This window comes from Ursus maritimus, unplaced genomic scaffold, assembly GCF_017311325.1.
Source record: "Ursus maritimus isolate PB19 unplaced genomic scaffold, ASM1731132v1 scaffold_3, whole genome shotgun sequence".
Taxonomy (NCBI): domain Eukaryota; kingdom Metazoa; phylum Chordata; class Mammalia; order Carnivora; family Ursidae; genus Ursus; species Ursus maritimus.
Window position 1 is genome coordinate 15,533,912 of NW_024425563.1, and position 14,783 is coordinate 15,548,694.

Consider the following 14,783-nt stretch of genomic DNA (forward strand, 5'->3'; position numbering starts at 1 on the left):
AGGGGGCTGTACTTGGAGAACTCTGTGTTTGTTGGGGGAGTACTAGGGCGAGCTCTTGAATGAACTGCATGAAAAGAAGACAGAAGAGGAGTATAAGGGCATAGCATACACCTTGCAGAGTAACAACGGGGATGCTAAATTCTAAATGTAATGAAGTTGCTTTTTCTTTCTCTCTCTCTCTCTCTTTTTTTTTTTTTAAGGCTATGGTGGTTTTACCAAAGAATCAAACACATGTTTAGGGGCATTAAAATGATCAAGGAAGAGATATGCTTGCAGTAGGAACTCATGGGGTAATGTTGATGATGGCTTGATAGGTGTTATGGGTTGAAATGTGTTCCCCCAGAATATATGTTGAAGTTGCCAGTAATTTAGAATGAGACCCTATTCAGAAATATGATCATTGCAGATCCAATTAGTTAAAATAGGTCATACTACAGTAGTGTGGGCTCTTAATTCAATATGATTGGTATTCTTAAGAGGAGGGAGAGAGATATATAGGGAGGAAAATTCCACGTGAAGACACAGACACATGAGGGAGGATGCCATGTGACGATGGAAGCAAGGATCATAATGACAAAGCTGCAAGCCAAGGAATGCCAAGGTTGGACAGCCACCCCCTGAGGCTAAGAGGAGGCAAAGAAGGATTCTATCTAGAGTCTCACAAGGAGCTTGGCCCTGCTGACACTTTGATTTAAGACCTCTGGTATCTAGAACTGTGAGACAATTAATTTCTGTTGCTTTAAGCCACCTGCTTTGTGGTACTTTATTATGGCAACCCTAGGAGACTAATAGAGTTAGGCACTTCGTTGTGATGGCATCCTTTCTTGCCTGCCCCTCCTCTTCACAGAGTTCTCACCATTGATGAGGGAGACCTTTGTAAGCCAACTGCTGTCCAGTCTCACACGTATTCTCTGGCATACAATTTCACTTGGGAGGACCAACTCTTCAAGGCTTGTGTCATATATCAGTATCAGGATATGGCTCTAGGGATGCTTTTGCTTATTATTCTGTATTGCTTTTTCATGTGGGCTTAGGAAGGTTTTTCCTCTCAGCAAGAGAGGCAACAGGCTTGCCACTGAACTCTTTCTCTGATTCATGGGAAATGGAGGAAAGATCACAGTTTAGGACTGAGAACCAAAACAACCATATCTTTCTATCACCAACTTAAATTTCCTTAGGTGCTGTGATATTCATCTACTGGCTAAGTCTTGAGGTCAAAGTTAATCTCCAACTCCAGAAAAGCTTGAGAAATACCAGACTGGAACACATCTGCCATTGGGTCATATCTTCATACCTGACTGAACATGGCCTTTTCTTCCCCTAACCATTAGTCTAGGAAAAGGGTAAGTGGTGAGATTCCATTTCTTTTTTTGAGAAAGTTTTATACCCGGGATATATGGACATTTTATGTCTGGAATTCAAAAGGTACTTAGCAAAGTCTTGTGGATCAACTAAGAAATTATAGGACATAAAAACAGAAAATCAATAGACTAATATTTATTGAATACTCAGATTGAAAGCATATGGATGCGCTGGGATGCCATCCTTCAAGGAGGGTTTTATTTTCATGATGTGAAAATCTGTCACGTGCCCAATTCTGGACACAATTTGTCTTAATAATTAGGATGAAGGCATAGATAACATGTAGAGCAAATTTGTAAATAGATTGGCACATGGAAATATAGTAAATAATATCACAAAAAATCAGGAAAATATCTTGTTGGCTTTGTACTTGATTTTTGTTTTGGGAAAATATGACTTCTAATCATTCAGGTACCATTTATTTATCAAAAACAGAAAGGAGGCTCTGATTCAAGATGGCAGTGCGGGAGAATCCTGAACTCACATTCTACCATGGACCCACTGAAGCTACATGCAGAACAATTTCTTCTGAAAAAAAAAAAAACCCCTAACTAGCTGAGTGACTCCTATACATTGGGCAAATAAGAGAAAACCCATATCAAAATGGGTAGAAGAGCAGTAAATGGCTACATTAAGAAACAAGGAAAATCCCAACTAAACAACCTAATTTTATACCTCAAGGAATTAGAAAAAGAAGAACAAATGAAGCTCAAAGTTAGTAGAAGAGAGGAAATAACAAAGATCACAGTGGAAATAATTGACACAGAGAGTTAAAAGACGATGGAAAAAAATGAAACTAAGAGACTTTTTTTAAGATTAAAAATATTGACAAACTGTTACCTAGACTCCCCAAGAAAAAAGAGAGAAAACTCAAATAAATACAATCAGAAATGAAAGAGGAAATGTTACAGCTGATATCACAGGAATATAAAGGATCATAAGAGACTGCTATGAATAATTATATGCCAACAAATTGGACAACCTAGAAGAAATGGATAAATTCTTAGAAACATACAACCTACCAAGACTGAATCATGAAGAAAGAAAAAAAAATCTGAACAAATTACTAGTAAAGAAATTTAATTGGTTATCAAAAACCTCCCAATAAACAAAATCCAGGACCAGCTGGTTTCATTGCAGAATTCTATGAAACATTTAAAGAAAAACTAATACCAATCCTTCTCAAAATTTTCCATAAAATCGAAGAGGAGGGAACACTTCCAAACTCATTTTATGAAGCCAGCATTACCCTGATTCCAAAACCAGACAAGGACACCACAAAGAAAAAGAAAATGACAGACCAATATCCCTGATAAATATAGATGGAAAAATCTTCAACAAAATATTAGCAAACCAAAGCATTAAAAGGATGATGCACCATAATCAGGCGGAATTTATTCCAAGGATGGAAGGATGGTTCAACATTCATAAATCAATGTGATATGGCACAGTAACAAAATGAAGGGTAAAAATCATATGATTATCTCAATACATGTAGAGCAGGCATTTGACAAAATTCAAGATCCATTTATAAGAAAAACTCTCCACAAAGTAGCTATAAAGGGAATATATCTTGACATAATAAAGTCCATATATGACAAGCCCACAGCCAACATCATACTCAGTGGGGAAAATCTCTAAGATCAGGAACAAGACAAGCATGCCCACTCTCAACCATTTTTATTCAAAATAGTACTGGAAGTTCTAGCCTGAGCAATTAGTCAAGAAAAAGAAATAAAAGGCATCCAGATAAGAAAGGAAGAAGTAAAACTATTGCCGTTTGTAGATGACACAATATTTTATATAGAAAATCCTAAAGAGTCCACCAAAGAACTGTTAGAACTAATAAACAAATTCAATATAGTTGCAGGATACAAAAATCCCACATACAAAATCTGTTGCATTTTTATACACTAATAATGAACTATCAGAAAGAGACATTACGAAAACAGTTTCATTTACAATTGCATCAACCAGAATGAAATACCTAGGAATAAATTTAACCAAGGAGGTGAAAGACCTATTACTGAAAACTAAGACATTGATGAAAGAAATTTTAAAAAATTCAAACAAATGGAAAGATATTTCTTCATGAATTGGAAGAATTAATATTATTAAAATGTTCACATAACTCAAAGTGGTCTACAGATTCAATGTAATCCCTATCAAAATTCTAATGACAAAAAAAAAAATTCTAATGACATTTTCCACAGACATAGAATAAACAATCCCAAAATAGGCAAAGCAATTTTGAGAAAGTAAAACAAAGCTGGAGGCATCATGCTTCCTGATTTCAAGCTATATTACAAAGCTATAGTATTGGCATAAGAACAGACAGATCAGTGGAACAGAATAGAGAGCCCAGAAAGAAACCCATGCGTATAAGGTCAACTAATTTATAACAAAGGAGCTAAGAATATACGATGGGGAAGAGCAGTCTCTTTAATAAATGGTGATGTGAAAACTGGACAGCCACAGGCAAAAGAATGAAACAAAACCACTATCTTAAACCATACAAAGAAATTAACTCAAAAGGGACTAAAAACTTGAAGGTAAGACATGAAACCCAAAAAACCCTAGAAGAAAACATAGGTGTAAGCTCCCTGACATTGGTAATGTTTGGTTTTTTGGATTTGACACCAAAACCAAAGGCAATGACAGCAATAATAAACAAATGTGGCTACATTAAACCAAAAAGACAACCTACCAAATGGCATTAAATATTTGCAAATCGCATATCTGATATGTGTTTAATATCCAAAATATATCAAGAACTGGGGTGCCTGGGTGGTTTAGTCAGTTAAGCCTTCAACTCTTGATTTCAGCTCAGGTTATGATCTCAGGGTCGTGAGATTGAGCCCTGCATCAGGCTCTGTGCTAACTGGAGAGCCTGCTTAAGATTTTTCTCTCTTCCTCTCCCTCTGACCACCGCAGTTACACACACTCTCTCTAAAATATATCTATATCTATATCTATATCTATATCTATATCTATATCTATATCTATTCGTACATACATAAAAAATGTTCAACATCACTAACCATCAGGGAAAGGCAAGTGCAAAACACAATGAGATATCATCTCACACCTGTTATCAAAAACACAAGAAACAGCAAATATTGGCGAGGATGTGCAGCAAAAGGAACCCTTGTGTACCGTTGGTGGGAATGTAAATTGGTGCAGCCACTATGGAAAACAGTACGGATGTTACCCCAAAAAATTAAAAATAGAAGTATCATATGGCCCAGGAATTCCACTTCTGGGTGTTCATCTGAAGGAAACAAAACCACAACCTAGAAAAGATATCTGCAGCCCCATGATCACTGCAGCATTATTTATAATAGCCAAGACATGGAGGCAACCTAAATGTCCATCAGTGGATGAATGGATAAAGAAAATGTGGCGTATATACACAATGGAATATTATTTATCCATAAAAAGGAGGAAATCTTATCATTTGCAACAACATGGATGGACTTTGAGGGTGTTATGTTAAGTGAAATAAGTCAGACAGAAGACAAATACTGTATGATCTCATTTATATATGGCATATAAAAACAAACACAAAAAAACTGAATGTATAAATACAGAGTGTTCAGATTGGTGGCTACCACAGGCAGGAGTGGGTAGGCAGAATGGGCGAAGTGGGTCAAAAGGTATAAATTTCCTCAGGTATAAAATAAATAAGTCCTGGGAATGTAACGTACATCACATTGACTATAGCCAGACGTTGTGGTGATTTTTTTGCAATATATACAAATATTGAGTAATTATGTTGTACACCTGAAACGAAAGTAATTAGTCAATTACAATTATATGTCAATTATATCTAAAAAAAAAAAAAAAGAAAAAAGATAGGGGAGCAAGTGCTGCTACTTTTTAAGGATGACAGAGAAGCTGGGGGAAAAAAGTCATCACACTTGCTAAGTCCTAAGAATGAGAGGGAAAAGGACAGATGCTAGACTCAAGTGTAGAACAAGAAATGAACTGGCGAGAAGTCTTGTGTACACTGAATGGAAGAAGGAAACATTAAACAAAGGAGGATGAAAAAACTCACCATTAGGGATTGTGACAGTGTTTTTGGAGTACAGGTAAATTTCACCAAACATTTAGGGCACCAACTATTATATTACTTATTTTATGAAGAAAAAATTTAGTGGCTTAAAACAACATACATGTATTACCTTTAGTGTCTGTGGGTTGGCAATCGGGGTGCAGCTTAGCTGAGTCCTCTGGTTCCGTCTCTGAGAACGTTATAGTTATCTCCAGGTTCACCTTGGGGGTGGGGGAAGGAATCTGCACCCAGAGTCACTCACATGGTTTTTAGCAGGATGCGGTTGCTTGTTGGACTGAGGGATTCATTTCCTTGCTGGCTATTGGCTGGACGTCTCCCTCAGTTCCTTGCTATGCCGGCTTCTCAATAGGGCAGCTCACATGGCAGCTGGTTTTCCTTGGAGCAAGGAAGCAAGAGAGCAAAAGAGATCAAGCAAGTGAGAAGCCAGAATCTTTCTTGAAAGCCCATTACTTTTGCCGTATTCCGTGTTTTGAAGGCAGTCCAGCCCACACTGAAGGTTAGGGAGTTACACAAAGGTATAAACACCAGGAGCCCGCATAATTGGAGCCATCTTCGAAGCTACCACATGGGGCGTAACTAGGGGCTGACTTCGTCAAAAGCAGAAATGCTTGATAGATAAATGTTTGTATCCCAACATTAAGGAGGATGTACATGTTTCTAACTTACTCATGTTGAGGGTTATGCTAAAACGATGTGGTGAAGGAGGGAGCTGATTAAAAAATGAAAATCAAGGGCCAAGAGAAAAATGAGAAACCTATTACACAAAGAAGGTACATGCCCATAAACTGGAATTTCTACTCAATATTAAAATATTCTCAAAAGTCCCAGGAGATAGGACCAGAGAAATGGAAGAGTTCATATGACAATCTGCTGCTTAAGACAACAGAGTTCCAAGACCTTTGACTGACCCCACTCACCAAGAAATACTTACAAAGGAGAGGAATACTTAATTTCTGAATGTGCCACTGAAAGAAACTTTTAAAGACAATTGGCAGACTCCTTTATATTTAAAATGAACAAACTAATTAAAAATGCCAAAAACAAAATGAGCAAATTATATTTTCAATGACTTTGTTTCCCTTAAAGAGTGAGTCTAAAACGGAAGAAAAATCACAGTGTTGGGGGACGCTTACCTGACTGAGCCACCCGGTGTCCCCGAATTCAAGGTCTTAACTCACAGCTCTTTAGGATCTGGAAAAGCAAGCCATTGGCTTTTATCAAAAGTGTCTGCAGAGTGAATTGAAAGAAAAAAAAAAAAAAAAAGCGAAGCCCATAAAAAAACATGTCAGGAGAAGAGCATAGCAGGAGGGCGAAAATGTGATGAACAACCTGACAATTTGCTAGAACTGTGCTAGTACAAATTCATGCACAATGGGGAAAATTTATATTTGTGAATATGTAACTTATTTTTTAAAAATCTCGAAACTCAAATGAGCTAATCTACATTAAGAAAATGGTTAAGACCATATGTAAATATATACTATTTAAGACAGTATATAAATCTGCCCACACAGCGGCTCTCTTTCCTTCCAGAAGCGCGCGCTAACTTTTGTGGATTCTAAGCAAAGGTATTGAGTTCACCCTCCCTCCTTTATGAAATGTATTCTTGTCGCTATTTGATTGGCTATTCCTCCCAGGCGCCCCTTAATCATTGGCTACAGTTCCAGTCCATCACTCCCAGACTCAAGAACTCCATTGGTCCGCTGCCTCAAAGAGCGGTGGCTGGTTTCGCTCTGGCAGGAGTTCCCCGGTGACGCCAAAGGCGCTCCCCGCCCACATTCCAAAGCCTGGGCAGAGACTTCCCGCTGCCCAGCCTTTCCGGGCGGGACGGGGCGGAAAGCCAGACTTCTGATTGGATAGGGCGGGCGAGGTGAGTATCCGATTGGTCACTGCCCTAGAGGGAGGTGGAGTCATAGTTGGGTCCTGGAGCCGAACTGAGGAACCCTGGGGAGTCTCAAAGTTTGTGTCTGGAGCGGTAGTGGAAAGTGGGCTTATTGCGAAGGGATTTTTCTTGGGATGAGAGCTGATCTCCTGCCTTCATTTTGGATAAGCGCCCTGCTTTAAGCCCGTTAGCCTTCAGCTAGATCCCTGGACAGCCTGTCTCCCCCGGCAATTCTCGATTTCCGAGGACACCGGACGGGAGCCCTTGGCAGTACTCCCTCAGGCAGAGCAGAGAACGTTTTCCCTTTTTAAGTGCATAAGCTTCAGGCACACGCGCACGCACGCACACACCCCGCGGAGCCGGACCTTACTCTCCGAGGCGGCTCTGCCCGCTCCCCTCCTGCCCTCAGCATCCTCGGCCCAGCGTCCCTCGGACCAGCATGGAGGTGCTGGAGAGCGGGGAGCAGAGCGTCCTGCAGTGGGACCGCAAGCTGAGCGAGCTGTCAGAGCCCGGGGAAACCGAGGCTCTTATGTACCACACGGTGAGGACTCGGCGGGGCGGGGAAGGGGTGGCTTGCAAGGGGGAAGTATTGTCATTAAAGGAACAACTGGGGACAGGGACCTGGGAAGGAAGTATTCGGGAAGAGACAGGCATGCCCACGATGAGGAGATCTAGGGAGAGGTGTGGTTTTCCCCTCTGAACAGGTAAATGTGGGCCGCTGGCCCTTTTAAAGTTCAGTAATAGTAATGACAGTTTGTATGCCGTTGGCAGTTCATATCCTACTCCCGAGTCTTTTTCACATCTGCAATATCATTAGCTCTTGCTCTCAGTATTGTAAAGCAGAAGGGGGAGGTGGTGGAGAATAATATGCCACTGTTGAGTTTGCTACTGATTTTTTTTGGAAGGCTTTAAAAAAACTAAACAAAGTAGGCATTTTCTTTCCTTCGCTGTCATATTCTCTCTCTCTCTCTTTACTTTTTTGTTTATATTTCAGGAAGTACACGTGTGTGTGTGTGTGTGTGTGTGTGTTTTGGAAAAGCCCCTTTTATATTAGGAGAGAGGCTACGTTATTTGGTTTCTTTAGCTGTACAGCCAAGAAATCTGCTTCCTCTCTCTTCAGAGGAAAGCTCAGCAGAGCATGGAAAATCTGAGGCAGTTGCATATTTCAGAAAAGCTTTGGAGAAGGTGGGAAGGCTCACCAGTTCTTTGTTCAGTCTTATGCCTCAGGGACCCGTTTGGGGATTGAACTGTCACAGGACTACTGCACATTTCTTTTAGAAGTTTCAATTTCGCATTTTTGGTATTAAATTTGCAAAATGAAATTCTGTTTCCAACAGCCAGCAATGTTAATATGATTTTATGTGAGATCTGTTTGTTTCTTATAAATGCAGAAGTTTGTAATGAGAGAGTGAGAGAGAGAGAACGCTAATGGGAAAACGAGAAGCCTGGCCATTTCCCCTTCATGATTTTTTTAAGGGGGTCAGTGCCAGGATATTTGAAACTTTTGCAAAATGGCCTGCTGGCTCCACCTCCTTGGCCTTTGCCTCTGGTTGACGTTATTTTGGGAAAAGGGATGAGGGCCTCCCAGTGATTCCCACCCGAGCATTTGTGATGGCTGAGAATGGCTTGTGGAAAAAATGCAGAGTGCAGGGCCGAGAGGGAGCGGTAGTTCATGCTGGGGCAAAAGCCAGATGTGTAGTGTGATCTGGGTTTTGCTCACTGAGGCTTTCCCTGAGGAGACCACGTGGGCTGCATTTGGACTGAGGGCCCAGATGTGCTTCCTGTTGTCAGTACAGAACTTAGAGCCCATTGGTCCTCAGATATCTTCTGGTAATTGGGTGCTCCAGGTGTTTCTACTGACATGGACTGCATTTTAACTGTGTGTGTGTGTGTGTGTGTGTGTGTGTGTGTGTGTGTTGGGGGGAGCAGTTCTTCTCTTTTGTTCTTAAACGTACTGTGAAAATGTGTCATCCAGCAGCTGTGGCATGAATTATGCACAGGCGTACATACACATTCCCTTTCAGCCCGTGACAGACTAGGATTTGAGACGCTACCTGTGACTATGACATTGAGTCCAGACAGAGCAGTTTGGACTGGCTCTAATTAAGATCTTTATGCGCAGTTTCAGGGGTAGAGACCTTACATTCCTTTTGGTGTTAAGGGCTCAGTTTTTCTATGTTGTTGTGATGAAGCAGTGATGTGGGATTATTTTTCTTCTCATTTTATTTAATTTTTTTTTAACGACTTTTATGTCTACACTATGGGATGTGTCTCTCCTCTGGGCGGCTCACTTATATAAAATGCCACTCTTCCTTGCTCCAAGTCATTGCCAACACACTGTGTATGTGAATTAGTGTTGAAAGAGGTATTGCATTTAGTAGCACAGACGACTGGATTATATTCCTTCTAAACTAAGGGGAGTTTGGCAGATTTGAAAATAGATAACTTTCCCATCTGTTTCTTGAACTCTGTGGGGTATCCAGTTGCAGAGCTGCTTATTGCAGCTATTTGTCCAAAATGTGGAATAGCCTGACCTCCAGGTCTAAATAGGGATTTAGTTACCACATGCATGATTGCTAATGCCCTGTTTTAGCAAAACCCGTCACCTGCCTGATTTTAAAAACATAGAAGGTTCAAATTGCCTGAGGCTGGGATTGTACCGTCTCTGGGACTTCTGTGAACCATCAGGAGCAATGTTTTTCTCATTTGGTTAGTTGTAAAGGAGACTTCTTGGTTCAGAAGGACAAAGGCTTAGAGGGGACAGGACAGACGTCTGCGAAATAATGAAGGACATGGATAGAATGAATATGCACTTGCTTATTAGATCCTAACTTATTAGAGTGTTGGGCTTCTTCTTGAAGCTTAAAAAACAGTTTCCATACAGATGACAACATATTATTTTAAATCAGTGAGTAGTACTTTTATGAACACTGTTGTTTTTGGAGTATGTACAGGCTAAAAGTGGGTTTAGAAAAGATGGCGGATCTAAAAATGAGGAGTGTGTCTCTTTTCTGGTTTGAAATTATTGTGAGAAAACTCGTTCCTTCCCTTACTAAACCTTCCTGGATGCTGGAGATTTCTAACACATATGTCGTTTTCCTCTAAGAGTCTGTGCAAATTACATTTCTGGGAATTCGTTGTGGGATTTTGTAATTTAAAGAGCAAAACAGGCTATGCATTTTATCTACTTATATATACACAGCTCATATTCAAAAGGATGCTCAAGAAATGGATACTTGTTTCTGGCAAGGGAGCCTGGGGATTGGAAGTCGAGAGAGAGAGCCGGGGTGAGGGAGTTATTTACATACTGTCCCTTTTGTACTGTTCTAATTTTTACCTCCTGAATGTATTTAGAAAACGTAAAATTAAAGCTTAAAGGCACCACGTAACACTGGACTAGAGGTAATTTTGGTCTGAGTCTCCCTAAGGGGAGAGGGGATCTGGTGCTCCATTAAAACTCAACACTTGCCAAGTCAGTGGAGGCCTTGTGAAAAGAGGAGGAAGCAGGAGCGCTTGGTGGAAAGGGGCTCTAAGGATGGAGGATTAACCGTCAGTCTGGGTCTGATAAACTTTATGATCATGGTAACTTTCTTATATCTCAATTTAAGAATCTGGAAAATAAGGATTTTTTTTCAATTTTTGCAGTGATTTTAATCTTTGTAAAAAAAACTCTACAATAGGAACTACGAAGTTTTCGCAAACATAATGGCAGACATTCTGCTTGTTTTCAAAGCTCTTCATATAAATCCAGTACTTCGTAAGTTTGTTTAGTGGTTATGCACTAAAATTTTATATCTAGTTGGTGCTTAAAGTGAAATGACTGATTCCAGATAGTGAGAGGTAGAGAGTTAAGGGGATGTTTAACCTGCCTGGTATCCGGATGCAAAGGTCATCTGGCTTCCACATCTGTCACTGAGTGCTGGGATGCAGTTGGCTAATGTCACAGGCTGGTGGTTTCCCCTTCCTCCTGGCTGGCTCAGCGACTCCTGTGGCTCCAGTGGGATACTGAAGCTTTTGGGTTGATGTTCCACCTTGGAGACAACTATTGTTGCCCTGGTCAGGTTCTGAGGGGGAACCTGGGCTCCTCCTGGCTTGAGAAGATCATTACTTGTCATCTGATCTCCACAAACTGAAGGATGAGTAATGAGTTCTAGTAGGAGAATTGCAAAGCAAATATACTTTGTCTTCAAGGCCCTCACTTCACCTTTCTTGACCTTTGTTTTCATGTTTTCCTCCCTTCTTGGACCCCAAGTACTCACTGTAATGGTATTCTCTAACTCCCCTTAAATTTTGCTCTCATGAAAGATTTGATGAGCTTACACTGAATATTTAAATATTAGTAAGGCTTAACATATGACCCCTAAATGGGCATTTATATTTAACAGTAATTACTTCAGCTCAAAAGGTTGGATCTCTAAATGGAGAACTTAAGGCAATACCTAGGTTGTAGGGGAAGAATATTTGGGGAGTCGAGGGAGCGCTCACTATTCTTCTATTCCATATATGTGGCCCTTATTCATAAGGCAACCAGGTACCTGTCTTGCTAATTATCTATGATCTAAAGGATTTTCAATGGCTTTGACCCATTATATTTTTGTCTCTGAAATTGTTCTCATGGTGATAACACAGGTTGGGGGAAGGTAGACTCAGGCACAGCTCTGAAAGATGAGAGGGCAGTACTGAGTTTTGTGCTTGCCCTCTTTCTTGAAAGACCCCCAAATAATAATGTTGTGTGGAAGCAGAGTTGTCTGATGAGAAGCTGATCTTGCAAGAAATGAGACATTGCCTCTAGATTAATAATTGCATTAAATTATAATGTTTGCAGCTGTCAGTAAGTGAAATTGATTCAGACTGCTATACAATATTTAAATTATTATGTCATGTCATAGGAGGCCTAGAAGTATAGCACCATGTTTGGATGATTCGGCAACTCCTCTATTTATTTTTTAAAAGATTTTGTTTACTTATTTGACAGAGAGAGAGAGAGCACAAGCAGGGGGAGCAGAAGAGGGAGAAGCAGGCTCCCCACTAAGAAGGGAGCCTGATGCGGGCCTGATCCCAGGACCCTGGAATCATGACCTGAACTATAGGCAGATGCTTAACCGACTGAGCCACCAGGTGCCCCTGAGCAACTTCTTTAAATGCCATCCATCTATGTGCAGATTTCATCTTTGGGTTGAACGCAACCAGAAAACAGCTCATTTCCAGATGAGTTTTGGGTGTTGGATTCAAAATGGCAATATCCAGAGGAAAAAGAGAGGTTAAGTCTTCCCTTGTCCCTTTTTAGGGTGGAAGAAACTTTTTTCAGAAGCCCACCTGCTGATTTCTCTTTGAGCTTCAGCGGCAAGGATTGGGTCACTTGACCATCTTAAAACCAATGGCTGGAAAGGGATTTACATGATTGGCTCAGAGTAGTCATTGAGGGATTGAGGAGCTGTTGGTGGCTCAATCAGCATGTAATGATCATTAGAAAAATTGAGTTGACAGTCCTTTCTTTAGTGTGTTTAACCAGTGGCTGTTTTCCTCAAAGAGATAGGCTAGCAAATGGAAAATATTTTAAAATCCACAATAATTAGCCTTGGAAATGAAAGATCAAACCGAGTCCTGTGCCCCTTGCAAAGCTGTAAGAGTATTATTTAGCTGTGATAATAGCACCCAATGAAGGAAGACTATAGACACAGGACTGGCCTCTGAAATGCACAGAAAGGCTATCAGGGAGGAGGGTGTGCTGCGGTGTCCCAACCCACTAACTAGGAAATGTAGAATTAACCATATTATCTGACCCATCTGTATCAGGGTCAAATATTGGGGCCGGAGGTACCTAAGGAAGCCTGCAATCATGCTTATCGTGCAAGCCAAGAATGCCTTGTTTTGATTGAGGTCCACACAACCTCAGATCAGCAGGTGGAAAGCTGAATGTCAGTTTTCAAAGAAGCTGTTGTTTTTTCAGTTGCTTATGGCTATTCTAATATTGATAAGCCCGTGTGTGCTAGTTGGCATCTTGAGCTGCCTGCCTCAGCCTGGCTAGGCTCTGACCCATCTGCTGTCTTGGGCCAAATGGTCCTCGGCCTTGGTGGGGCGTCTAGTAGGGTTTTGGGCCTACGGCTGTAGGATGTCTGAATTGTCCAAGAGAGTAATTTTATGGTTGAGGGGAGTGTTCATGTTCCCGGCGGCGGCAGAGTCAGGATTGAAAGAAAATGATGAGACCCATGATCTTTGGGTCAACCTTGAGCCTATTCCTCTTCCTCCCTGCTCATCACATGCTCACCGTCTCTTTCAAATGAAATTCTAAGTGACCTCGATTTTCCCTGTAATCGAATCCTATGGGTCATCTACGAGGTACATTGGCCTGTTTTATCTACGAAGAATCTGAGGCCTAGACCATTAAGGGGATTTGCTCAGCTGAAACACAAGCTCCTTGAGGACAGGGGACATGACTTTGGCTTTTCTGTATTCCCATGATGCTTAGCCATGTGCAGGATACTCAGAGATACACAATAATTCCTTGATGCCTAATTAAGTGGAGTGGAATGAGGCAGTCTTGGAGAATGGATAAGCTTGCTGGTCTTGACCTCTTTTGTTCATATATTTTTTTAAACTCTGAATTCTTGTAAATGCTTCTGGAAATCTGAAAATTTAGTGTGAAAGCGACATGGGTAATTCAGCATCAATATCTTTTCTTGTTTAGTTTATGGAGAACAAGGTGGGAGCGTGGGTGATTGTCGAACAGCCCTGGTCTCCACTGGAGTGGAGGGCAGCTTGGAGGAAAGGGTGGGCTTCGGAGCCAGGCAGATTCGGTGTCAGGGGTCACTGGTTCTCCAGTGACCTTGGGCAAGGTACCTCACATATCACTGCCTGGCCCATAATAGATTCGCTTCTCTACTGTCTCCCCTGAGTGAACTGTCTTCTCTCTGGGGAAGAGATGCCCCGACCTCAGGAGTCTGACATCACTCAGGAAGCATGGGGGCCTGTTATTAGTCTCTCTCACACATCCTCATTTCCTGTCCTCCCCAGCTCCTACCTTCTGCTGTAAACACAGGTCTCTGCCTTGAACACATGTTTGCCAGATGCTGTTGCCCCTTCTTGCTCATTTTTTCCCCCTCTTGTTTACTGCCAGGTTTTCTCAAATAAGTAGTCAATACCTACTGCCTGCACGTCCTTCCTTTCTACTTACTTCTGCACCCTGTCAGTTCTGGTTCCCACTGTTGCTAGAAGCTCCTGCAACTTCTCTCTAACCACTACATCTAGTCTTCTCTCTGTCCTAACCTGCTAGGCCTCATGGAAGTAATTTCGCAGCATTGACTACAGGTCATTTTTGCTTTGGCTTCCATGATGCTCTGGTGGGCTCAGCTTTTCCTTCTTCACTGGCTTCCTTGCTACCTGTGAAATGTGAGCGTTTGGTACTTGGCCTTTTGTTCTTTCTGTACGCTCCCCTGGGCTCCTCTATCACCTTTAATACAACTG

The 14,783-nt window shown here is 41.3% G+C and overlaps 1 protein-coding gene across 3 annotated transcripts in view; it reads left to right on the forward strand.

The window, feature by feature from the left end:
* Window positions 1–7,179: 7,179 nt before the first annotated feature.
* The window catches only part of CREB3L2 (cAMP responsive element binding protein 3 like 2), a 108,611-nt gene continuing 101,007 nt past the window's right edge, over window positions 7,180–14,783 (forward strand). Inside the window, exon 1 of one of the 3 annotated variants that reach the window (XM_040643958.1) lies at window positions 7,180–7,307. Coding sequence is in view for 1 of the 3 variants with exons in the window: in XM_008697377.2 (XP_008695599.1) it covers window positions 7,759–7,860 (102 nt within the window). In the remaining 2 variants the exon portion in view is untranslated. The other 2 variants (XM_008697377.2, XM_040643959.1) reach the window with 2 other exon arrangements.